The 24,113-nt window shown below is 39.3% G+C and overlaps 2 protein-coding genes across 7 annotated transcripts in view; both read right to left on the bottom strand.

Moving 5' to 3' along the window:
- The window catches only part of LOC113125684 (glucosidase 2 subunit beta-like), a 96,053-nt gene extending 75,993 nt beyond the window's left edge, over window positions 1–20,060 (bottom strand). For all 6 annotated transcript variants that reach the window (XM_026299298.1, XM_026299299.1, XM_026299300.1 and 3 more), the window contains exons 1-8: window positions 19,870–20,060; window positions 19,452–19,568; window positions 19,132–19,227; window positions 17,644–17,701; window positions 16,829–16,946; window positions 12,697–12,826; window positions 7,271–7,337; window positions 3,350–3,428 (exon numbers count right to left, since the gene is read on the bottom strand). In XM_026299298.1, coding sequence (XP_026155083.1) covers window positions 3,350–3,428; window positions 7,271–7,337; window positions 12,697–12,826; window positions 16,829–16,946; window positions 17,644–17,701; window positions 19,132–19,227; window positions 19,452–19,568; window positions 19,870–19,951 — 747 coding nt within the window. In that variant the 5' untranslated portion in view covers window positions 19,952–20,060. The remainder of the gene's footprint in view (window positions 1–3,349; window positions 3,429–7,270; window positions 7,338–12,696; window positions 12,827–16,828; window positions 16,947–17,643; window positions 17,702–19,131; window positions 19,228–19,451; window positions 19,569–19,869) is intronic.
- Window positions 20,061–21,040: 980 nt separating this feature from the next.
- Window positions 21,041–22,778, bottom strand: LOC113124018 (doublesex- and mab-3-related transcription factor A1). Its single transcript, XM_026296478.1, has 2 exons — window positions 22,080–22,778; window positions 21,041–21,825 (listed from the first exon to the last, which is right to left on the bottom strand). The coding sequence occupies exons 1-2, from the start codon at window positions 22,552–22,554 to the stop codon at window positions 21,041–21,043; spliced, it is 1,260 nt and encodes a 419-aa protein (XP_026152263.1). The 5' UTR covers window positions 22,555–22,778.
- Between the last annotated feature and the right edge of the window lie 1,335 nt (window positions 22,779–24,113).

Genomic DNA, 24,113 nt, shown 5'->3' with positions numbered 1-24,113 from the left:
TGGCTAAGGCCAAATGTCAACCAGCTCAAACAGATGGTGAGAAGAGCCGGACCTTGGTTGGTGGTGATGAGGGCTGGGAGGGGAGCACCAGGCCCTGCGTGTTTACGAATTACGAACATCAACAAAGCTCATAGATGTTGCAAAGACAGAAAGATGCAACCACATCAGGTCTGATTGTTTACAGGTGCTTTATGGCTCTGTGGGATGCTGTCAATCTGTCACCATGACAGAGACATATCAGATATAACCTGACATCATAAAGAACATTTTTACAGGTAATTTAATAATCAGGATGGTGTAATTATTAATTTTCTTTTTAATGAATCAACAAACTTCATTTCATTTGCTATTTAATCAAATGTCAAAACACTCCAAAGTCACATTGATGTGTCTTAAGTTTAAAAGAAAGCCTGGCAGATGGAAAAGAGTGACAAAAAATAGGTTTATTTTGTCTTTATTGTTGTAGTAGTAATAATAGTACCTATGTTTGGTCTTTAAAATAGCATGAAATAGTGTGAATTGACACCACAACTTCTTATAGGCCAAAGTGAGATCTGATCAACAATGAGTAAAAGTTCAAATTCTCATATTTGGAAAGTTCTGGGTTTTGATAAAACGATAAAATGCTTTTTTGTAGTAAAGGTTTGTTGATTGGAACTAATTACTATATTTCACCTGCATTTATAATTTTAGATTTTGGGAGAAAGTACAATATAGCATTAAAAACTCAACACCTCCAACTCACTGACAACCCATCTCAGCTGATCACAAGCTCTAGAGCTCCTACTAAATGGACACACAGGTTATCTAAACAAAATAATGCAACTTCACTTCAGTCTCCTTTTCTATGAAGTACTGAAACATAGTATTTAATAGGATAGATTAATTATTCAGTCCTGTAATGCTATACCCTTACAGGATATTTGAAAGTAGTTATAGATGCCATGTACTTCATTATAATGTAATAATCAAGATTCTGTTTTCTAATGCCATGCAGTGCTGCCTCCCAACTTCACTAGAGCTGCCACACTGCCTTCATTTCTGCCATTTTACCAACTAGTGTCAGTTCTTCCACTGTATACAGAAACCCCCAGGGTTCTAGCCAAAATTACAAAACTATGAAAAAAAAAAAGGAACATACTAAAAAAAAAGTGCAATTCCCCAAAATTTAGTCCGTTATTATTTATCACCAAGATATGCTCAAATTCCACAGGATGACTTTTTTTTCCCCCTCAAGGTATTTCTTGAATTCCTCTGTTAAAAACAACAAGAAAGACAACCTACACCGTCTCTTGTCGTTTCTGGTAGACTGAGTAAGGGGCTTTAAAGGGAAGCAGCTGGGCAGTAGATGGATAAGTGAAATTCACCTCTGCACAAATTCCCATTTTTTGAGAGAAGGCAATTTCCTGCAGCCCTGTTCACCAACACAACACCTACAGTCCAAGCTTGGTCACACATCGGTGCTCCTGAGAATGCACTGTGCTATGGTTAATGCCAAAAAAAGAGGACAGCCTTTACTTTGCAAGATGCTGCTAAGAGCTGCCTTAGTGCAGATGTTAGAGTTTGCGTATTGAAACAACATCTGTTCAGGTCTATGCTGTGTTTATCACATTGGAGGAAAAAAAAAAAAGAGAGACAACTGGGCAAGACATTCTTCTTGGATACCTATGATTACCTTCTAAAGTGAGTGAACTTGAATCTACATTAACAGTGGTTTCTACAGGAACGAAGGGCTATAACATAATGATTCAAAACTGAGGGAGCGCCACTTCAGAATATCCCTTTTCCCTCCCGAGCAGAGTACCTCCTTTGATCATCAAATTGTTCTCCTCAAAATCCTCTCTGTTCTTGAATTATCTAGCCCGCTAAAGTGGAAAGTGATTTTTCTGTGGAGGCAAAAGCTTCTTAAGAGTAAGGAAAAAGAATGGGGAAACTAATAAAAAGGTGTGAAAATGACACAAATTGAATAAGCGTGCAAAAAATATATATGTGGTCTGCTCCCGAGTGTGAAAGAAGAAGTAATCAAGGCCTTCAGACATTACAACTGAGCACCAGTGATGAAATAACTCCTTCCCTTTCTGTCCACATACACAGAAAAGGAAACAGTATGGTACTGTGTTCCCTTAACAACTGTGGTATTTATTCATCAACCTGAAACGATTTACACACATTTGGGCTATGCACCGGCTGTGCAGCAACATAACTACAAAGCTGAAGTTTCCAGGGTTAGGGTTAGTTCTATCTGCATGGTAGAAACGCCAAAGGAGACGATGCAGAATTAATAGTCAGTTATAAAACTAAATTTATCTACCCTCCATCCACATACACAAAATTGACTTTTTATGGTAAAATTGTTACTGCCCTTGGACCATGATTAAGGTGCAAACACTAAGCTGTTTGTCAGTTTTAATGTAGATTGCCCGTTAACTACTGTCAATGGCACCCTGTTTAATTTGCTCAGCTTGATCACCGTTTGTTGTGGTTGCAGTTAAGTACACATTTTCATATTCATGCATATTCATATTGATTCATCCTCATCAGATGCAGTTCAATTCATCAGGAAAGCCTCCCTGTTAGCCAGCAGAAATAAACGAGCACTGATTTTTTCCATCCATGCATCTTTTTTATTAGTTACAGCTTTGGTGCTGCTTGTGTGTTTTCTGAATTCTGCTTTATATCACATCACAAGCTCCAAACAATTTCTTGTGTTAGACATTGTACAGGAGCTAAAATTAGTAATCTAATGCAAGACACACACTGTTAACCCTAACAGAGAGCAGGACAGTCTACTCTAACCATAAATACAGCAAATCCAATTCCTGTAAACACATTTTCAGCTAAGTGACAACCTACTTAAAAGTTGAACCTTTCCTGTCCTACAGTGGGAGAACCCAGTAGATATTTTTTATTATAACAGAAGAAGGAACAGGGAGCGAAAGAGAAAAAAAATGAACTCTAGACATTTTGTTTACAGCCAGAGATTTTGATATATCTATTGTCTGGTAAGAGGGAAGCTCAATAAGTTTAAAGTGAGACAGACAACTGCACTCTCATACGTCAGGGACACACGTCAGATGACTTGTGGGGGAGCTATGACGTTGCTAATTTTGTTAGTTTACCTATAGGGCTAGGAATTTTACCGTTTTACCCTGTAGCAGCTTCAGTTTATCTTTAATTAAAGAGATTACTCTATCTCCCCACAGTGTTACTCATATCACTCACTATAAAGCAATTGACTTTTAGAACATTTCCATTTAACTGATATACTTGATGTCAAAGAGGTGACGACATGTTCTTGTAGGTCAAAAATGTGTATCACTATAAACTGTATGAATAAAAGACAACTTACCACTGCTTCATCCTCAGAAAGAATCCGCTCCTCGTCATGGACAAGGGCCACTCTAGCCTGGACTTCATCCACTGTTATACTGTGTTAAAAAGGCACACAGATGCAGATCAGTGTAAGTCAGTAATTTGATACAATGACTAGGAACTTCCAGACTATGCCTTCTCTCTGCACTAAAACTCACAAACTGGCTAAACCTAAAATTCCTGAATGCACTGAACACACTGAGGCCTTTACCACTGTAAATGACATGATAGTTTGTTCATATGGTATGCATGCCAATGCAGCTAAGGGCCCAATTTCAACTACATTTGCTGTACAAGGACATAAAATCCTGAGGATAATGAAATAAACAGCTTTTTTTTTTTTTTACTCAAAGGACAATTTCTTATGGCTTTATAAAACACAGCTTTTTGTGTTGATGGATATATCAATGAACCAGGCCTCTATTTTTCTCTGGAGATAACAGGGAAAAAATGCAGCACTGGCAAACTCACTATGTATTAAACTGCAAACAACCTTTATTTCTGTTTCAATTGATCCAATGGTGTGTGAACATTTTCATATTCAGGTGAGCTCATTCTCTAGTTTGGCCTTATTAAACTCAAAATCTGTTCTTTTACTCTCCCCCAATCTGAGTGGCACAAAACACAATGAGGATCACACAGCACAATCACAATCATCACCTTTTATCCTACAACACTTAAATATTTTCTACAGCCATTCCTCTCTGCTAGTCTTTCTTCCAGAGGTTCCAACTAAACTAATACTCCTGAGCTGAGATAATGACTGCATAGCTAGATCAATCCCAGGAGTCCATCAAAGGCGGAAGTGCTGGTAAACATACAAAGCGAATAGCTTGTTCCACTACAGAGGATCAATGCTTGGGGTAAGTGCTGGAGAAAAACAATGGCTGCCTCCATTGTGAGGCGGCACAGTGTCTGCAGTAGAAAATACTACTACTACCACAAAAAGGCTTTTATACACATAGAAACCACTGCATCATAAGAGCAGGTGATTTGCAATGTACACCTACAGTCGATTTGACAGAGAGACAATGTAATAAACATTAGGGAATTCACTACCACACACAAATCCTGACAGAGGGGAGGGGATAAGAAGCACAACCTGTTCATGGGCCTTTGGGAGGCTCCATCATGGTTCATTTCCTGAAGCAGTTGGTAGACTCTATTTATAGGCCAGCATACTGGTACCAGTTAATCCTGCACTGGGCTGCCAACTGCCTGCCAGCTGGCACAGTGGCTTGCACTTGTGTGTAGTGCTTGGGAAGGTTCAGGATGAAAGAGTGCTGAGGAAGTCCACAGTCTACCTTAATGACCAACACATGGGGGAGAGCTGAAACCGGCACTTTCAGATGGCACATTCCCTAACTAGATGCTCTAGTCTTAACCTGTTAACCACGAAGCACAGTTCATATCTGTACTAAAATACAATAATGCAGCTATCTTCTGACGTTCGTTTATCTATTTCAGGATTAATTCAAAATTTAATGACAAAAATGTTACCATTTTTATCACGAAGCAAAAATGAGATTAGCATAAATGAGAGAACAATTATCTGTGAATCTGCATTAAAGATAATTAGCAATTCCAATCAAGTGGATTAAGAACGGGGTAGTGTTTTGCTAAGTGTCATTAGGGACAAAGCCAAGAGCTTTTTTGTACAAGATAGAGAGTCTGCAATGTGCATGCTAATCCCATTCAAAGTCAGCAAATTGCCTGGCAATGTGCAAGCATGAGGTATACTGGTGACTTTCGACTTTGCATTTATCATAACGACAACTAAATCAAGCTTGTCACCGGGGTGTGTGAGCTGCAGAGCCTTACGGAAAAAAATGGTGATGCAGCATACATATACAAAACCTCCACCTTCTGCTTTATTCAAATGGGCATCAATACATGTCCCGCCTCAAGATAGCCAGCTCACTGAATGCCATTGACTGACGAACTGAAACAATGGCTGTATGGGAATAAGCAACACTTGCAAATATTTCAGCTTAGTAATGTGTTTGTTTAAGTGCAGCCTGTGGAGAGATACCGCTTGGGATGGTGGAGATAGAGTGAATGGATGGAGGCAGAACCGAGGAGGGAAGGGGCAGGTGCTGGAGAGGGGCGGCAGAAGGGCTGAATAATGGTACACATCCAAGCGCAGGAATGCATAAGTGGGCACATAGCACTCTGGAAAATTGCTGCACAAGCATTTCATTCTCAATGCAGCCATATGTTTTATAGCACTTTCAGTTTACTACACCCAGCCCTGTTTCCTTTCTAGAAGAATATGCCCAGTTAGCTTAAGCAGTATTGATTTTTCTCCCCAGGCATGGTGTGGGAAGGTGAGGAACCTGAGGGTGAGGACAGCACTGGAAAAAAAGCATGAAGGGGACACACTCACTAGATATCATGCTGTTTTTCTGCAAGCCACCAGCATATTCACATATCTTGCTGGAAAGCAAAATGAATGTCATTTGCTTTTAAAGCTGGGAGTGGTTAAATATGCTCATGACAGCATGTTAGCCTGGGTGGCTCAGGGAAAGCTCAAAGATGGCCTGCTAAATGGCACAGTGGCAACAAGTGGGATTTGAAAATTAAACAATATTTAAAAAAAAAAAAAAGGTATAGAAATATTTAACTATTATGTTTTGAAGTTTCCTGGAGAACAAACAGATGAGAACAGGTGAGTTTTAGTAAATGTGATGTGTTACCTCATTTCAGTGTTATGAAATTTAATAAGTTTACATATTGATGTGTATTTGGCAAAACATTTGTTTTATAGCATTAGCAATATAGGAGTAGAAATGTGAGAGCAAAAATTTGATTGTAATATGACTTTAATGCAGTGTTATGGATTTTTCTGTTGTCTTTGCTGCACGTTGCTGAATTAGCAGGATTTCTTTTGAGGACTTCAAGAATTACAAGTGTGTGAACATGTGTTCTGTGAATTGGCTCCTCATTCCACATGGTAACATTTCCTAAAACTCCCCCCTATCCACACTGACAGAAGAATACCATTTTTTTCCATGCAGTGTTGACTAAACATCTAAATACCCACCATAAAGCACCGATGTTTTTCATTTTTTGCACAATTTTAAATAATTAGCTGGTTAATCTGTTAATTTCTTTTGGAGGTTGCCACTGACAAAAACATTTACACCTCAAAGACCTATATTTAGCCCCAAAACAGGTTAAAAGACAACTCTAGTTTTTAATGTTTCCTTGGATTTTGATGTTTACTTTAAAATACAAATAAAATTTGAACAATGCCAGCCATATCGCCACATGTGAGAACAAGACTGTCCTTGAGCTACAGTTACCTCAGTAAACCCGGCTCATTTTAGCATCCAGCCATTAACATAGGCAGCTCACTCAGAGAGGTGCAATGTTCAAGGACAGAAGATAATTTGGTACAACAAAGCACCAGTGAAACATAAAGCTCAATCTGAAACCTTCAAGTTTGTTGCTCTTTTTACACAGCTCAGTCTTTATGCCCATTGGGGTAGATTTTTACAGCTGCATAGCAGGAGGAGAACAACCCAAACTGGGAGCAAATACGCTTTAAGTGTTGGATTTCATAGCAATCTAAATACTGTGACAGAAGCTGTTTTACCTTGGCAAAAGTCAAATCCAGAGAAGCTATTTCAAAATAATATCAGTGGTGACAAAAAAAAAAACAAAACAAAAAAAAAAACATTCAAATAACTGAATACCTATTATATAGCAACCTTGGCCAGCACAGTTTCTGTCTAAATAATACTACTTTTTTTAAAAAAAAAAAACATTTTAAGGCCCAACAGATGTGCAAGTACTTTAGAGGGGTGTGATCACAGCATAGGCGAAACATGAACATGAAAACTGGAGTCCCATGGTTTTCAAATGACAACAATAAAATGACCAGCATGTTATTTACCTGCCATCTTTATTCCTGTCCAGTAACTGGAAGATGCTGGATACTGTGCTGTTCTGACTCCTGAAACCTAAACAGAAAAGTCACAGCCTGAAGAAACAAAACTGTAGCAGTACAAGTTAAAATCTCAATAAGTCATAATAAGGAAAAGTCATATATGATATTATAAAACTATGCTGGACTTGCTCTTTAATCACCAATCATACTAATGAACAGTAATCTATCTCCATGCAAACTGCAAGGCAGGGATACAGAAAAGGGCAGAGCAGGAGTGGGGGGGGGATGAAAGTTCTTGGGCAATCAGGCAATGAGTTAGTCATGCTGTGCAAGAACATTTGGTTTCCCTGTAGGGGAAAAAAAAAAAAAAGCATGTCACAGTCCAGAATGCAATCAGGAGGCCTTGTGCTCTAACGGCTGCTATGACAGTGATTTCCCTCTTCTCCATTCATATTCACAGGCAGATGAAAAGGAGACGCAAAAACTTCCTCAACCCTCCTTTCAAGTGAGCATGTGACCCCGACTGCTCCATTTTTTGAATCAATTCACTGAAGTGGGAGGGAGAGGAAACTATGTTCACAACTAAGCATCTCCCACATCATCAGCAGAATGGAGAATGTAAAGGGGCAAACTGATTGGCCCCCGTCTGTCTGGGGAAAAGCACTTTACATAATGCTAATTGCACATCCGCCGAAATTACCTTTCCACACTAATTACAGAAAAGCTAATTGTAAAACTGCCATTTTTTTAGCTGTGTAAAGTAGAGCGCCTCTGTTGAGTGTCTGCTGCAGGGGTGTTTAAAAAAAAAAAAAAAAAAGAACTAAGGGAAAAAAAAAAAACCTAAACCCCAGTTCATGAATTCAGCCTTGCAAAATGAACATAAATCCATATTTATAATGTCATGCTGTTTTTTGGATTTAAGTTGAAAAAAGAAGCAAGATTGCACACTACATCTCGTCACCCATGACAACACTGGAAGCAGCAAATATCTATGAAGAAGGCAAGACTCCTCACCCGTTGTTGACTCTACTCAACCGAGGGTAAAGAAAAAGCAGGATTTGCTAATACTTTTCTGCAATACACACAGCATCTGTCATATTAGTGGCCTATTCTTGTTTGAAAAGCACTCTATTCCCAGCTTAATGCTTGACATTCTCAATGCATCCACTAGTCGCTCTGCCTCACAAAAATAAGTGCACAAAGGAGGAAGAGAAATGGTCTCATCCCTCCCTTTGCTGCAGAGCCAGGCCTATGAAAAAACAACCATAAGGAGGATAGATGGAGAAGGGGGGAGAGGAAGACAGAAAGAAAAAGATGCAGTGGAAGTGGGTGGAGGGTTATGTGGTAAAAGGTAAGAGGAAGAGTGGGGAAGAATGTGGAAAATAAGTGAAGAGAGTAGGAGTGCGAAAAAAAAAAAAAAGAAAGAAAGAAAGGAGGTTCAAGACATTGGCTCTTTAGGCCGATGGCACATATAGGGGGCTATGTTTACTAATGGACACCATCACTCATCCACCCATGTTGCCCTGGCGATAGCACAGCACACTCGTAAAATAAAGAGAGGCACAGAGAGAACAGAGAAAATGGAACATATCAGCAGGAGACTGCAGATCTATGCCTGGGCTACACACCATGTTATCCACTCAGAGCTCCCTTTGTTATTGTAAGCTCTGCACTCCAAGGCTAACAAATACATATTTTGTTTTCTTTTTTGCACTATAAGAAATATTTCCAAGTAGGAAATTACCTCTTACCGCAAAAAAATGTTTTGAAGGCTATACTTTACAGAGACAAAAAAGGAGACTGTAAATATAAAATAATTAGATTATTAGAAATAAGTGTTTCAACCTAAATGGTGCATTCAATGGCATGGATTTCTCAGCATTAGTATGACTCAGATCGCACTTTATATACACACTGCAGCCCAATACAAGCATTGCAGTGTATAAAATCAATGACTTACTAATTTAAATGTGCTCATAAATTAATCAGGAATGTGATTGCAGTGACTGAGCCAAATTATTATTCAATTGTCTCAAGGTTCACACTGATTTTCCAAGACACTGAAAAAAATGTGTCAAAAATTAGACATAACTGTACAATAAGACAACCAAGAACTGAGAGTCAACTCCCAAAATCAAATTCACATGATCATCTACACATTGCTTATTTCAGCTTACGGGTTGTCCTATTTTCTGGACATACAGAAAACACAGATCAGGAATTATGTTTAATTTATGCTTTTGACGGCAGCAGTAACAAGTGCAAAATGTTCAGGGTTGAATTGCCAATCTCACGTTTCAAGGCACTGCAAGTTCATTAAATCATCCAGAAAGTGTGGTAGCTAAGAAAAATAGAAATAGTTCTGTTCTACTGCAAAACTAGTGTCCACTGCTGTTTATTTTAAAATGACAATGACTGAAATACACATTTTGAAAAGATAAGTCTATGCATCACATCCGGGATACGTCAGAACAGCCCAAGTAAAAACAGCTAAGGTATTATTACTAAGAAGAGGCAAATATACAGCAAACCTATTTGGCACGAGAATGAGTCAGTCCTTAAAGTTACTGGCAGGGTTAGTGTGACCTGATATGCTGAGGGAAGGTTGCCAGTTCACTGAAGACTAAACCAGTGGTTCCCTGGGGTGAACCACAACTTCTTTCACACTGTTAACAGTTATGAAAAACATGGAGTTTTACACAAAGAATTCAAAAGGGGCTTTGAACATACACAAGTGATAAAACTGACAATATTCATATTCTGTGGTTGAAAATGAATTGAAAAAGAAATATTTCTATATTTTCCTGATAAAATTTGTTGTGCGCGCTGAGTTGGATTGTGGGATAGTTGGCTTTTAAAGGAACTGGAGTTCATCAGACAACAGTCCACAATACTAATGATACCGCACTACATTTGAATCCAGAACACCCGTATATAAAAAAAAAAAAAAAAAAGCATGATCTCTTGTCCAAACACTCCTTCACTGGGCCACAAGAAACTAATTTTCTTTGTGTTACAAATAACCTGGCCCTTTACAACTTCCCAATAACTGTGCATGAAGCCCAAGAGACATGATTGAGTGACAGCCACAGTAAAAGAAAAGACTTAAGATCTACTTTGCAGGCTCAGCTGCTTGTTCTACTGGTTTTTCATTCCTATTTTGACGAGGCCTATTGACAGGTCATAAAGAGAATGACACAACGTTCATCCAAAAAAAAAAAACAGTGTCTTTGTCATGATGTTCCTATATTTAATTGAAGCAAGTCAATATTTGTTCTCATGGGTCCTCTGCAGGTTTTAAAGCTACTCTTTTATAGATTCATCTTACAATGTGCTTAGCAATCAAAATGCTTATACAACATGCACATGTATTAGTCAATGGCTAAGGCAAGATAGGATTTTTTTTTTTTTTTATGCTGGTTTACTATTCTGACATTCAGTTAACAGGTCATGTTGATAAAAGTATGTTGGTATCAGATCAGGAAGACAGTGTGGCTATTTATATTATGATGATTTGAGTTTTACTGGGCTTCATACTTCATACTCATACAAACTTTCAAGAAATGAAAAATAAGCCTTTTCCAAAGCTGCAGGTTAGTTTGAATGTGAAAATATAGCACAGAGCATGAATGCAAAATGTTACTAGACTGAAAAACAGTGACAAAAAAGGTCACTACTTAGTTCAGGCCCACGGATTACACAGAGCAAGGAAATTCAATCAAATATAAAAGTTGGAAACATACTTCCTTGATCATTACTTCACTTATGAAACCTTTTCTTTACTGTCAGTATTTTTTAACTCCAGGAATAAAAGCAAAATATGAGAAAGCCTTATCAGTGCGCCGTCCCAAATAATACCAGCAAGGCCCATCAGGGAACCATAAAGTGTTTGCTGAGTTAGACTGCTGGCAGATTAATGGTGCTTATTCACTAAAATTCAACTGTTAATCAATACAGAGTGTCATAAGATGCAAGCAGGGAAAAAGGCAAGATACACAGCCTTTAAGTCACTAAAATATCCCTTAAACCTCAAAGCACAAAGCTGCTACCACAAACAAAAACTGTCATTAGAACTGCATATTAAAATCCTAGATGAACAGCCAATGTGGCACAATTTATTGAAATGTATATGAACAATTGGCTTTTGAAACCTCTGACACCAGTCATGCAAACTGTAGTGTCTCAGTGTGACAGGTTTACAATAAAGCAGATTGTTTTAAATTTCAAAGCAAAGATAACTGACCCTGTGCCCACAGTTTAGTTAAAGAGACCGGTAGAGTAGAAAATAATTAAGCAGATGCTATCATGCTACTCATGTGGAGTCTCTTTCCTGCGCCAAGAATAAAAACGTTTATTTAAGTCAACAGAGACAGCCAACAGCCAACAAGACATGACAATGTGACCACTGAAACGAAAATTGATGGTTGTTAAACCCTGAAGATAAGCAATAATGAAAGTAAAGGATGACAGGCTCAAGAATATGGCAGTTGGGGGGGTGACATCTAGCAAAGGTCAGTTCACACAGCACGAAGCATGATGGATGTATGCTCAGAGGATCTTCCAGAGTTAAATGACCTTTGTTGCAATCAAAACTTTTACTTGAGGGCCAGTAAACCAGAGAATCACCAACACCTCACACCATCACAAACATAAGAAATCTGTCAGCAAAGTCAAAACATAGTCAAAAAGCATTATTATTAATAAATGTTTTGTCTGATATGCTGATGAGCACATAAGAGAAAGTCAGTATAAGGGAGAAAATAAATTAGCAAAACACATACTGTATGTTACTTTGTCATTTGTTTTAAAAGGTGTGTGTGTCTTGGGTTATTAGATAAAGGAATGTTTAAATATTTATTCTGTTATCTACAACTTTTACCTCATTTAAACATCCTAATATCTATCCCCTGCCTTTCCTGCACACATAATGACTTTGAATCCTTATGGAATTCAGTGTTGAAAATGAGTGAGGCCATTTCCTACCCAGCTCCACAACTTTCTGTACATTCATAGCCTGAACGTCACTTAAAATACCAAGCCAGCTTGTGCTTGGAGCGATAAGGGAATTTTCCTGTGAGTCATAGGCAACTTCTCTATGAAGGTTTGAGGAATGTGAAAGGAGAGCTGTGGGAATGCAATATGCTGCTGCTCAGCACTCCTATTCTAGCCCATTTATTTCAATGGCCCAGGCATCTGTATTTAACCCTTCGAGCTGTTTTCTCATGTTCTACCATTTGTCATTCTGACCATCTGGCCTGAGGTGCTAAGGTCAATTTGCTTTTGTTCAGTGAAATGAAACGAAAGCTGCCCTGAGGTAGCCGTAACAATGACCTAACTATGTCTTCAAAGTGAACCAATTCTGCGGCTGAAGTAAATTGTTCAAAATGGACTTAAACCAAGTCACAGCAGGTTCAAGGTGGCATGACACTTACCACTGTCTCCTGCGTCCAGTGCCTTTAAGGTTTGCTCTCTGAGTCGGTCAGCCTCATGTTTCCTCCTCCTGTGTTCCTCCAGTTTGATCTGCAGGTCCTCAGCTGCCTGCTGAAGCTCTCTGAGCTGGGCCTAAAGAGACAGTTTAAAACAAAGATCAGCATTAAATGGCGAACAGCTAAGTAACGGGTGGTAATACTATCCCAATTTGTGGCAAATGTATAATCACAATTCTTCAATTCTGACTCTTAATGAGGTGAAAAGTGTCTCAGATATTTTTATAAAGTGCAGTTATCCATTGCACTTATACACAAATGACAATATTTGGTTTGCATGACGTTTCTTTAGCGCTTTCATTCGTCAATGCTAAAACGCGAACAGCCTGTCAAACGTCAAGTTAGCATTGTTAGCATGTTAGCGTTAGCATTTAGCTCAAACAACTGTGTCTCAGCAGCTTAGAGTCGCTCCTGGCTGCGGTAACACGAACCATATTTCTTCAATCCGACTGAAATCATTCTGATTAAAGACTCGCTGTTTACGTGGACGTTAATCCGATTAGATAAACGACTGACATGCGCAAAACGAGCCCGCCTGTTGTGAACCATTTAAACTGACAATAATACTTTTTTATTTTCAAAAACTTCATTTGAAGAAGTCGTTCGAGCCGTTCGATCATCAAGCCTAGTATTTACTTTTTACCTCTTTTCAAGTCTCTAAAAATAACGTTGTAAAGGCCACAAACCAGGTTGTTGCCGCCATGATTCTGACCCTGCCCCCGGAAATGCGTCACACCACGTAGCGTTGCGCCACAAGACAGAAATAATCCGATCAAGTGTTATATTTTGATCGGATTTAGGTTTACACCACCCCTCTCATTCCTTATACAGACTACACCAAACCATGTATTTGCAAAAAAAATGCACAATAGTGCTTGGGTCCATAGAATGGTCTCTTTAAATCACTTTCAAGAGAGGTATTGCTGTCATACTAAAAATTACAGCTTTTGACAAGCAAGGATAACCTACCATCACTCTCTGTAATGGACCAATTAATATGAAAGAGCATTATTGGTATTATTCACACTGTGGGGACTGAAGCTTGTTTACTTGCTAACTCAGATGCTGGTCCTCACCATGCAAATCATTGAATTTTAGGGTGTTAACTTAGAGTAAGAGTTAAGCAATTAGTGGTTACAGTTATGATGAAGGTGAAGTTTCCAAGAAATGAATGAAAGTCAATGTAAAGTCCCCACAAGAAATAGTAGTGTGTGTGTGTGTGTGTGTGTGTGTGTGTGTGTGTGTGTGTGTGTGTGTGTGTGTGTGTGTGTGTGTGTGTGTGTGTGTGTGTGTGTATGTGCGCGCATGCGAATACTGCCTTCCAATCTCTCCTCAGAGACTCTCATAATACTGTGATGGATTCTGCTTGGTTCCGATAGGGATGACTACCTTTCTAGGCCACGCTGTTTGCTTCGCCACCTTCAGTTTGCTGCTGTGATTTATGGGCTCCATTTTGAGTGCACAAGAACATATTTACTTGTGAGTAACACCCATAACATGTAAAAAGTTCATCCCCAATATTCAAATGCAATATAAAATACCAGAAACTACTCACATAGGCCTAACATTCGTGCTTTCATAAACTCAGGATTTCAAAAAACTGCGCTGAAACATCTGACCTTTATAGATATATATTTTCAAAGACTTGTTTGGGCACCGATTAATCATAAAAATAAGCAATATTCTAATTACACTGAGTGAAAATTAGACTGTTAGTTTAAAAGATCATGAAGTGTCAAGTTAGTACACAAAGTCAGAGTTATCGCCTGCTGTGTTAGTTTGAGGAGGAAGAGGGAAAAAATTAAAAGTTCTGAAGGCTAACATATGCTCCACACAATTTCCTTCTTTAAAATGTGGACTTAGTCAATGTAAAGATAATCACAAACCTCTACAAAGAGGATTTTATTGAATACCAATTTGTATTCAATCAACAGCAGCATCCTATTTCTTATTATAGAACACACAATGCTGACAGACTACACTCAGCTTTTAGTGTGTAAACGCTTCTAATTTGATTAAAAAGTTTTCTACTGTGCTGTTTTTACAGACACTGGATTCTTCTATAACCCTTGAACCACAGGAAGAGTTCACTTTTGAGTCATTGTGTAAGGTTTCCGAGACGAGGCCCCTGCAGTAACCCTGCCATATCAACAGAGACACGCTGAGAGAAGAGGATCACAATGTGCAGCGGGGCTCAAAGGGCTGGGTGACACTTCAGCCTCGATCTGCCAATCAGCCACCACAGAAAAGAGCACGGGGGGGGGGGGAAGAAGAGAACAGAAAGGAAGAGACCAGGGTACACACTCAAGAGACCATCAGCTGGCAAATCAGAAATGTGTAAGCGTGTGTGGCCTTCAGTCACAATCACTGTCAAATAAGTAGTATCTTTTCAGCTGTATTTTCACTGCAAGCAATACATGTTTTAAACAAGACTGACGCTCTTGAATATATATTTTTTTTACACAAATGGTGCCGTAAAGTGCTTTGAAATATCTTGAAGTAATTTCTCACATAATCAATGCGCACAATAACAGAGGGATTGATGGCAGCCCTGAGAAAGTCAGAGAACTGTGAAATGTGCTGCAGTAAGATTTTTCAGCTGCCAATGAGTCCTTCAAAATACCAAATAGTATTTTTAAAGCTTTATAACTTCATGTTGAACAACTCTTAAAGAAATCAGATTTCTATTACCAATGCACTGAACAAAATAAAATGAACTTTCCATATGGAGTCCGTGAGCCAGACGTGACTAACAGTGATGGGAAGGCAACTTGTACTTACCTGTGCCCCAATAATGCATTAAGTAATCACTGAACCAGTAAATATAAACAACAAACACCTAAAGAGATCCTCAGCTGGCAAATTTACCAATTTAATTTGCACCAAGCTCAAGGGCTCTTATTTCTAATTTGGTCTAGTGCTTATTGAACTAAATGTGCAAATGGAGAGCAGAGGAAAAACTGAAGTAGTTTCTGCTTAACTTGAAGTTCTGTAAGGAAGCACGATGATTCAAAATGGGCTTGACGTAGTTGTTTACTTGTGCTGGCTTACCTCAACCTTTTACTCTTTAGTACTTTAGACTCATTGCAAATGAGGCATAGTCACATGTGAAACCCTTGAAGATGTACAGTACAACGTGAACTGAAATGAATATGATGGTATTTGTAGATTGCAGGTTATGATGCACACTAGAATTATTCTGGATAACACACGTAATCATATCAATGAAAGCACAGTGAGCATCATTCATCAATTGAACACAGTGATACATTTGAGCTAATGGCTGGAAAAATGTTTTCTGACCATTCTCAGCATGACAAAGCACAGCAGGATAAGCTTGGTATTAGAAACCACTAGTAAGTAAACTACAGGTGAGTAAACACCTGTGGCAGCAGATGTGATTAACATGTATGGTCAGAACAGGATCATAGAGTACCAGCTGCACATTTAGAGTAAGAATTCTCAGAGTGCAACACATAATAAAAGGAAATTAACCTCAACATCAATCTTCAGTCAAGTTTTTTAGATGGTGGCTCAGGTAATAAAACTACAGTTGTGGATATTGGTAATTTTAGGTGCATTATTCCATAATTTGATTGGTGACAACACCATAAAAACAAAGAAAAGAGAGAAAAACAACCAAATTCCCTGGCCAGATTCCAACCCAGGACATTGCTTTGAGCTAAATGCTAGTGACAGGTTCTGAAAATCAAATATTGGACTCCAGAATGATCACATTTCAGGGCCAACAAGCCACAGTGTAGTGGACCAAGAATATATACACAACTTACATGGTTTCCTTTTCTTAGTAATTTCAGGTTACCTGTTTTCTCCTGATATGAGGATTAATTTGAAATATATAGGCCACCCTGGACTATATATATAGACCACTTAAACTTAGTATGCATTTTGTGCAAGTCAATCTCAACACAGTCAAAAACGTGAATAGTTACTTGGATTCTAACAGCAGGAACAAGATAAAAGTTTTGAAAGAAATTTCAGAATTCTAATTCTAGTAAGTATGTTACTATTCCTACATGCCATAGAGTAGTAGGTACTTCTGCAAAAGACCATGTACCTGTTTCTCCCTCCAGAGAAGTATTCCCTCCTCAATCAGCTGCTGCTTAAGTCGCAAACCCTCGTCTAAGGTCCTCATCTGGCCCTCCACGTATGCTCTCTCTCTCTGTCCCAGATTCCTGGTGGAAAGCAAGAGGATGCACATTCCCATCATTAGTGAAAAAACATCGGCCACCCCTGCTACAGTCATTGAGATGGCAAAATCCAATTTTTAAGGGACCACAATGCAGCAGGAATCCAAATGGGAAAGTAGAAAAGTAAATAAGACGGGGGATGATGCTCTGTGGCTGAACTAAATTGTTTTTGAAGTCAGGCAAACACAATATGAGTGTGGACCTTGTGGAAATATAATGAGATATACTCTGCGTGTATGTGGTTTTGAGACCAATGGCTGTGAATGAAATAATAGAGGACTGTCAACAGAAGAACTGGGTTACTCTATTAGAAGTTACATTTACGCAGTAGGCTACATTTCAGGATCACGCATATACGGTACATTACAAGAGAAAGCCTGAAATACATCAAGTTTTTAAAACATAGTGACACTATGCCCCCTGGTGGCACAATGACCGAGTCACTATAACATGGGTGCAGCAGGCAGTAGTCCGTTATATTGTTGCTATGATGAATAGACATATGTTAAATACAAAATGGATAAAGAAAATGTGAATTTTCATAAAGCTGCAGAAAAATCTAATGGATGAATAAAATGGACATGGTGTATATTTATATCTTCAGTTATGCATGGGCCTCTAAAGACATATTTTGAGTTAAAATCTTCATGTGTTATTTTATAAATATCAGTTTTCAACTGACCAGCAAGTGTTCTGGCAGTGAGCGTGGCTGTTGTATTCATCCGAAGCATCGCAGCAATCTGGCAAGAGACAGAGGAGAAACCAATCCAATGCATCAACATGTCAACAAATATGGTAAAGCAATATGTCTTTGTTCTAAATTATGTGATCAAAACAGAAGTTGGCAATAAAAATAAGATAAGTATGGATTAATTAAACATTAAATTAAAAACAACCATCAAAACAGTATTTTATTTATATTCAGGCCCTTTTTGCAGATTCAGTGATACTAGATGCCTTAAATGTGAGAATTTGTGTGTCATATAAGACAACTAACTGAACATTTTGGGGTGCTATACATACATCCATATGCTTAGAGTCACTAAGAGTAAGATAAGATTTTTCTTATGTCTGTACAGTAAATATGAAGTTACTTGCATCAAATGTCTTACACCAAAAAAAATGAAACACCATTGGCTTTAATGTTGATGTAGTCAGTGACTTTTTATCCACAAAGACAAAACTCAGGCCTTGTTTCAGCATGTTATCTTTCTCTCTAGTTGATAGAAGGTCTCTTGAGATCAACCATTTATAAGATGAGTGGCATGGTCTTTTGTAAGTGCACAGATCTGGCTTGTGCTCAGATGTTTCACCCAGGAGAGTAGGCACAGTGTGAAACTTTTCAATTATCCAGAACCCCAGTGGCGATCAGCAGAACAAGAGCATTAGTGCCCATTAAAAAACACCAATAAAATTCTCTGAACAACCAGCTGAAGAGGAATAGGAACAACTTGTTACCTATTAAGTAGTTCTATTTGAAGCAGGGAATTGAGAAGAAGTGAAAGTGGAATAAAGAAGACAGGAAATTGAGAAAAAGGCTTCGTGAAATTTCTTCTTTCATTTCTCATTCCTTCACTTTTTTTTTTTTTTTTTTTTAAACCAGTCTAATGCTGCTGAAAAATCTGGTGACAAAGAAGAAACGTCAACACAGGAATGTACTGATTTTATCCAACGTGGAGAGCTACTGGAGAACACATGTCTGATTAGGCATAGAGTACAGCAGATTTTACAAGAATAGATGGGTAAAAGCCTTCAAGAAAAGAACAGGATGTTATTTCAAGGAAATCTGAGCGAGGAAAGTGTGTGTGTGTGTGTGTGTGTGTGTGTGTGTGTGTGTGTGCGTACACCCTCACACACTTCTTTACTGTGTCTACAGCATCTATTTGTTTGGCAAAAGCACTGAGAACTTTTTACTAAATGAAACATGGACGTAAATTTATTTTGACAAAAAAAATAAAACATTAAATGAAAGATATTTCCATCACACTTTTCCATGCATGAAAGCTTTTCACCGGCTATTCTGAACAAATAGGACAGCCATTTATTTTCTGCAAAAATAAGTTTTTTCATGCAACACTGCCCTCATCTTTGAAAAAAATACAAATATTGCTTCACTTCAAAAAATTCTCTACAGTTTACTAAAATCTCCAATGCAATATAAAAACCTTACCACAGATGCCATCATTGACTCGTGATGATGGGATGTAGTGTGGGCGGAAACCCAGATTAGTGCAGTAGAATCTACCACGAGGGCAGGCTGAGGTGCCTGTGTGGGGTCAGGAGCAGAGATCAGTACAGTACATACACAGAAGCTACAGCACATCCACTATAACTAGCTAATCACATATTATAGCATACTTACATTATAGTCACTATTTTAAAAAACAGAATGAATCTGAAAAAGCCCAAGCTCAGTTAAGTCAAGTGAAATATTATTGTCCCACAAACAGAAATGTTTACTGACTCCCAGTTTGCTAAACCAAGTTTCACCTGGTTCGTCAGAACCATCCTGGCAGTCGCAGTAGTCGTCATTGACCTGCTCAAAGGGGATGATTTTCGATCCATCAATGCACAGGAAGGACTTTCTCTCCCTGTAGAACCGCTTGTCTGTATAAAATAAAGTATAATCGAACATGATTTCATATCAAGAACATTGAAGACTGAAAAAAATCGGGGCTTAATCCCAGAGACTGTCAATATTTGTTACTGAACTATTAGAATAAACTATCTAGGTCTAGCAACATTGCTGCTACAAACCGTGTGCCGCGATGACTGACATATGCGCTAACATGCTGTCTGTGTGTAAGCTAAGGAGCTGTTAACGTTACACCATGCATTTTATTTACAGATGTGATGATAGCTGCAAAGCTACGTAGTCGGTTAGCTAGAAGTGGGACAATGATCTTACAGGACGATGATATTCCTCTTATTTTCCGCGAGTCCACAAAACCACACCACAGGACAGTGAGGAATAGAATTTGGAAATGCATAGCAGAGAGCAAAGTACGAGCCGTCTATCTCCTCACTCAACAACCTGCTCATACGTGTTTTTAACTCATGACATAGCCTCCATACAACTTTCAAACTGCCCGTGCCATGACTTCCTAAAACAACAGTCACGTGAAGATTCCGAGGCTACTTATTGGCTTATATTTGAGCCGCATGCGACCCCTTCGACCAATCACAAGTCGGAATGTCTCTAGAGCCGAAAATACGGCTCTTCACACTTTGATTTAGTCTTTTCTCACATTCAAAATGGAAAGAGGGGCTGTTTGTGAGGTTTTTATGTTTTATCATTTAAAACAAATATATCACATTTTCTGGTTTATATAAGAAGTGCATGCTGGGTCACACTGTACACAAATCTTTGATATGAACGCCGCACTAGCACAGCAGCTTTTTTAAATTAAAGAACTACTGCAACACTTAAACATCGAGTCCCTTCATTCACTGCGTTATTACACGTCACCGCCGTGACGTCACGACGTAATGTTTGGAACTTATCACGTGTCCAAGCCGCATTGGAAGCAGCGACGTTCCAACGTTCTACATTGCAGCAGTCACCTCAGTACTATGGCCTTTAATTGTCATTTGCTACATTGTAACATAACACCTAGCGAAAACATTAAGATGGGTGATAAACATCACGGAGGAGACCGACTGGCTTTAGTCGTGATTTTTTTTTTTTTTGTTATATTGATAATCAATAGTGTGAAATCTACATTATGGAGGATTTCCCACTAAATCGGTGAAGTAGAAAGCTTTGTACTGGGTATTTACAGCTATTTATACTTCAGTCTATATATTATATGATAGATAGATAGATAGATAGATAGATAGATAGATAGATAGATAGATAGATAGATAGAACAAAGCATTGGCACAATTTATGAACACAGAGAATGCATTGACAGCTTTATTAACAATAATTTTACGAAATGTACAAAAAAGCAAAATAAAATTGGCAGAATGCAGTGATTTTAATGAGCACCTTGAGGCGCTTGTATTTAAAAGTAAAGTCAATTTACAATAACATTATCTAAAGAAGGAAGTTTTTTATGTATCAGAAATGCATTTAGTCATTTTTCATTAAGCCGTGCGTAAAGGCTTGTGCTGCATAGGGATGCCTTGTTCTGAAGGTAAGAAAGGTCACGGATCATGCCAGGGAAGGAATAAGAGTCCAAAGGTGGACGCAGTGGAAACACTGGCATCAGTCCGGATGTCATGTACGGTGACATAAAACTTGCCATCCCGCCGTTTGCAGAGGAGTAGGCTAGCCGTAAGGGGTTGACACCGAGGCGAGGGCTGAGCCCATACAGGCTTTCTCCCCCTGCGGCCGTCGGTGGTATGTGGAGCGGTGAGAAAGCTGACTTGTTACCCAGAGCACCAAACGTTCCAGGCAAACCAACCGAAGGCCTGAGCACGTTTGGGTGATTAGACAGAGACACGCTTTCAGAGTCAGTTTTGTTCTCTTTGGAGTTCAACACCAGCTCAATCGATTTAACAATGTCACCTTTGCACGTTCTCACCATAGACTCCAGGGTGTCCCGTTTCTGATGGGGGAAGATCTTAGCCATGATGTCGGTCGGGTCCCGGTCCAGGCTCGGGTAGTCCTTGGGTTTTTCTGACTCGCTCCCTGACTCCGGATCCGAGGAGGAAAGCGACCTGTGAGGACTCTCTGTGATGGACCGCTGATCGAACACCGGGGATGGACTGGGACTTTTATCAGCGAATGAAATGGTGTTGTCTTTGCTTGGAGACAACTCAGTCTTGTCACTCGGAGATGGCAGCCGTGTGGTGTTGGGAGCAAACAGTGGTCGACCCATGAATCCGTTATAAAAACTGTACTTGTTTAATTTCTCATCTGAAATATGAATAAAAGAAAGGCAAATAGTTTGAAATAACGCATGATTATGTCTGCATCCAGCTTAAAACACGCAAAGAAATAAACACTTTGCGTTGTAACTTTAAATGTTACCGGAAAATGTAAATCAACTATATAACAACATACAATTGAATTTTAAATTCCACAAATCCAGTTCAACTCCTTCAAATAATTACAGGTATCATTGCTTTTTGTAATTGTTTGCAGAATTTATGGCTTCAATTTAAGCTTACCATCTTTTGGCCTCTCTGTTCCAAAAACATCAAAAGTAGGAGCTGCTGGAGTGTTGCTGATAGTTGGTGGCAGCCCGGGGCCTAAAGGTGACCCCTGAGGGATCCCTGCTTCCCCTCCTATCCCCGAGCCGGGATACAGCAGCCGAAGCTCCCGGGCCTCGCTCTCCTCCTGAGCCTGTTGCCTCCTCAAAGCCACCTGAGCGGCCATCACCCGCTGCCTCTCCGCTATTAGAGTGCACTTTGCGCACACGCAGTCTCTCCAACGGCAAAAGCGCTTGTGGCCTTTCAGCGCAGAAACCACGCCGTGGTTTCTGCATCTGGCGCACTTCGGGGTGCGGGGGTACCCCCTCTCCAGCGTGGTGTTACAAGCCCGGAGGAAGAGAGGTGGAGGGCGTAGGAGGGAAGGAGGTACCTGCAGGCCACCGAGCGAGTTGGTGTGTCCGGAGAGGCCAAGCGGTCTGATCCTGCTGTCCATTGCCTGAGGGGATGCAAATACAGCCCGTCCTATACTTATTCAGGCGTAGTCGATTAAATGATGCGATCCTTTCTGAGGGACTGGCGTCTCTCTACTGTCGCTGGCACCCTGAACCAGCGCGCCTTAAGTGTCTCCTCTCCAGGTGGTTTGAAGTGAAATACAACACCCTCGTCACACCTCTTTCCGCTTCTGCCTCTTAATACCCGATCATGTTTATTTGTACCCCGGATGAATAGTAGTCTAATCTGATGCCACTGAGCATTTATGCAGCTGCAGTTTAGAAAACGAAGGCCTGCCAAGACCAGACTTTGTATAAACTTTACCTACACTTTTAGAAATTGTGATCTGGGTGGAATTACATTCAAATCTGCGCTAAAGTTTTGGTTGTTTTCAGGTGTTAACTGCTATTATTTAATATGCACTTCTTAAATCAGGTGTTGAAAGAAACAAAGAAAAACATGTTGGCTCAGCTATATACAATGACCTCCTTTGGCTGCTCTACTGAGCACTGAATATACACTATTAGGAAGTTTTTAACACAACAATGGTCATAATACTCACAACAGCAACAGGTAATTATCTACCTGGGTATTTTGTTGAACAAATTACCTTAACAAAAGACCCATCTGCCAACAAACAACCAGCAAGATTGGTGGATAACTAATCACACCTTGTCACATGTTTCATTCATTTCTCTCCATTCAACCAGGATCCAGTTACAAGCCATAAATTAGCCCTTATTACATGGAAAACTTGAGCATAATGTGACAAACATAGCGGGTGTCACCAAGGGAAACAGATAACTAAAAACACTGCGAGTCAAGCATTAAGACATACGCACATTGTCCACCTGGATTTTTTAAATCCCGTAGCCCTGCAAGAAATACTGTATAAATATAACAGTAAACTGAATGAGTGTAAGGTGTTTCTCTTATTACTCATATAGCATACATAGGCATACAGAATGCTCGAACCTATTTGACCAGCCATGTGTAACAGACTAAAATGTTAAGTAAAGCTTAGTAATAAAAGTGCCTCAGCTATCAGACATTTCTTAATCATCTGTAGATGTAATAGTGAGTGAATTCTTCTGCTCTCCCTGTAGCTCTCGTTCTACCAGACCCTCTGAATAATGGATGTAGGTTAAAGAGCCTGTAGATGGAGGCACTCAACCCTCTTGTGGTGCTTTAGTGAGATAATGATTCCCTGACAGGCATCTCTGAGGAAGGTCTGCTATAACAGAAGTCAGGAAAATTGTTTAAAGTATAATACACAATTCTGTGACACAGACATAGCTATTATTAGTCAATGTTCCAAATTACTATACATACAGACAGGTAGAGATTTCAATTTGCAGATTAACACTGCTTTTGAAACCAGACCTTACAAGTGACATGAGTGGCTGATCTATCCACCTTGTCTTTACAATGATTTCTGACCTATCAGTCTCTTAAGCGATGGATCTTATCTGTAGCACATTGTATATCCCATCTTTGCAGTATGGGGAACTGTAATATGCACACACACAATCGTGCATGTAGACATGCAAAGCACAAACA

This window comes from Mastacembelus armatus, chromosome 18 (genome assembly GCF_900324485.2).
Source record: "Mastacembelus armatus chromosome 18, fMasArm1.2, whole genome shotgun sequence".
Classification (NCBI taxonomy): domain Eukaryota; kingdom Metazoa; phylum Chordata; class Actinopteri; order Synbranchiformes; family Mastacembelidae; genus Mastacembelus; species Mastacembelus armatus.
Note: the sequence above shows the minus strand (reverse complement) of the source record. Positions and strands in the feature narration are given on the sequence as shown.

What these genes read in the sequence shown, in the direction of transcription:
- LOC113124018 (XM_026296478.1), bottom strand. Translation starts at nt 22,554, where the DNA reads ATGGACAGCAGGATCAGACCGCTTGGCCTCTCCGGACACACCAACTCG. An exon ending in AACAGAGAGGCCAAAAGATG is followed by an intron (nt 21,826 to 22,079) that starts GTAAGCTTAAAT and finishes TTCATATTTCAG; the next exon opens with ATGAGAAATTAAACAAGTAC.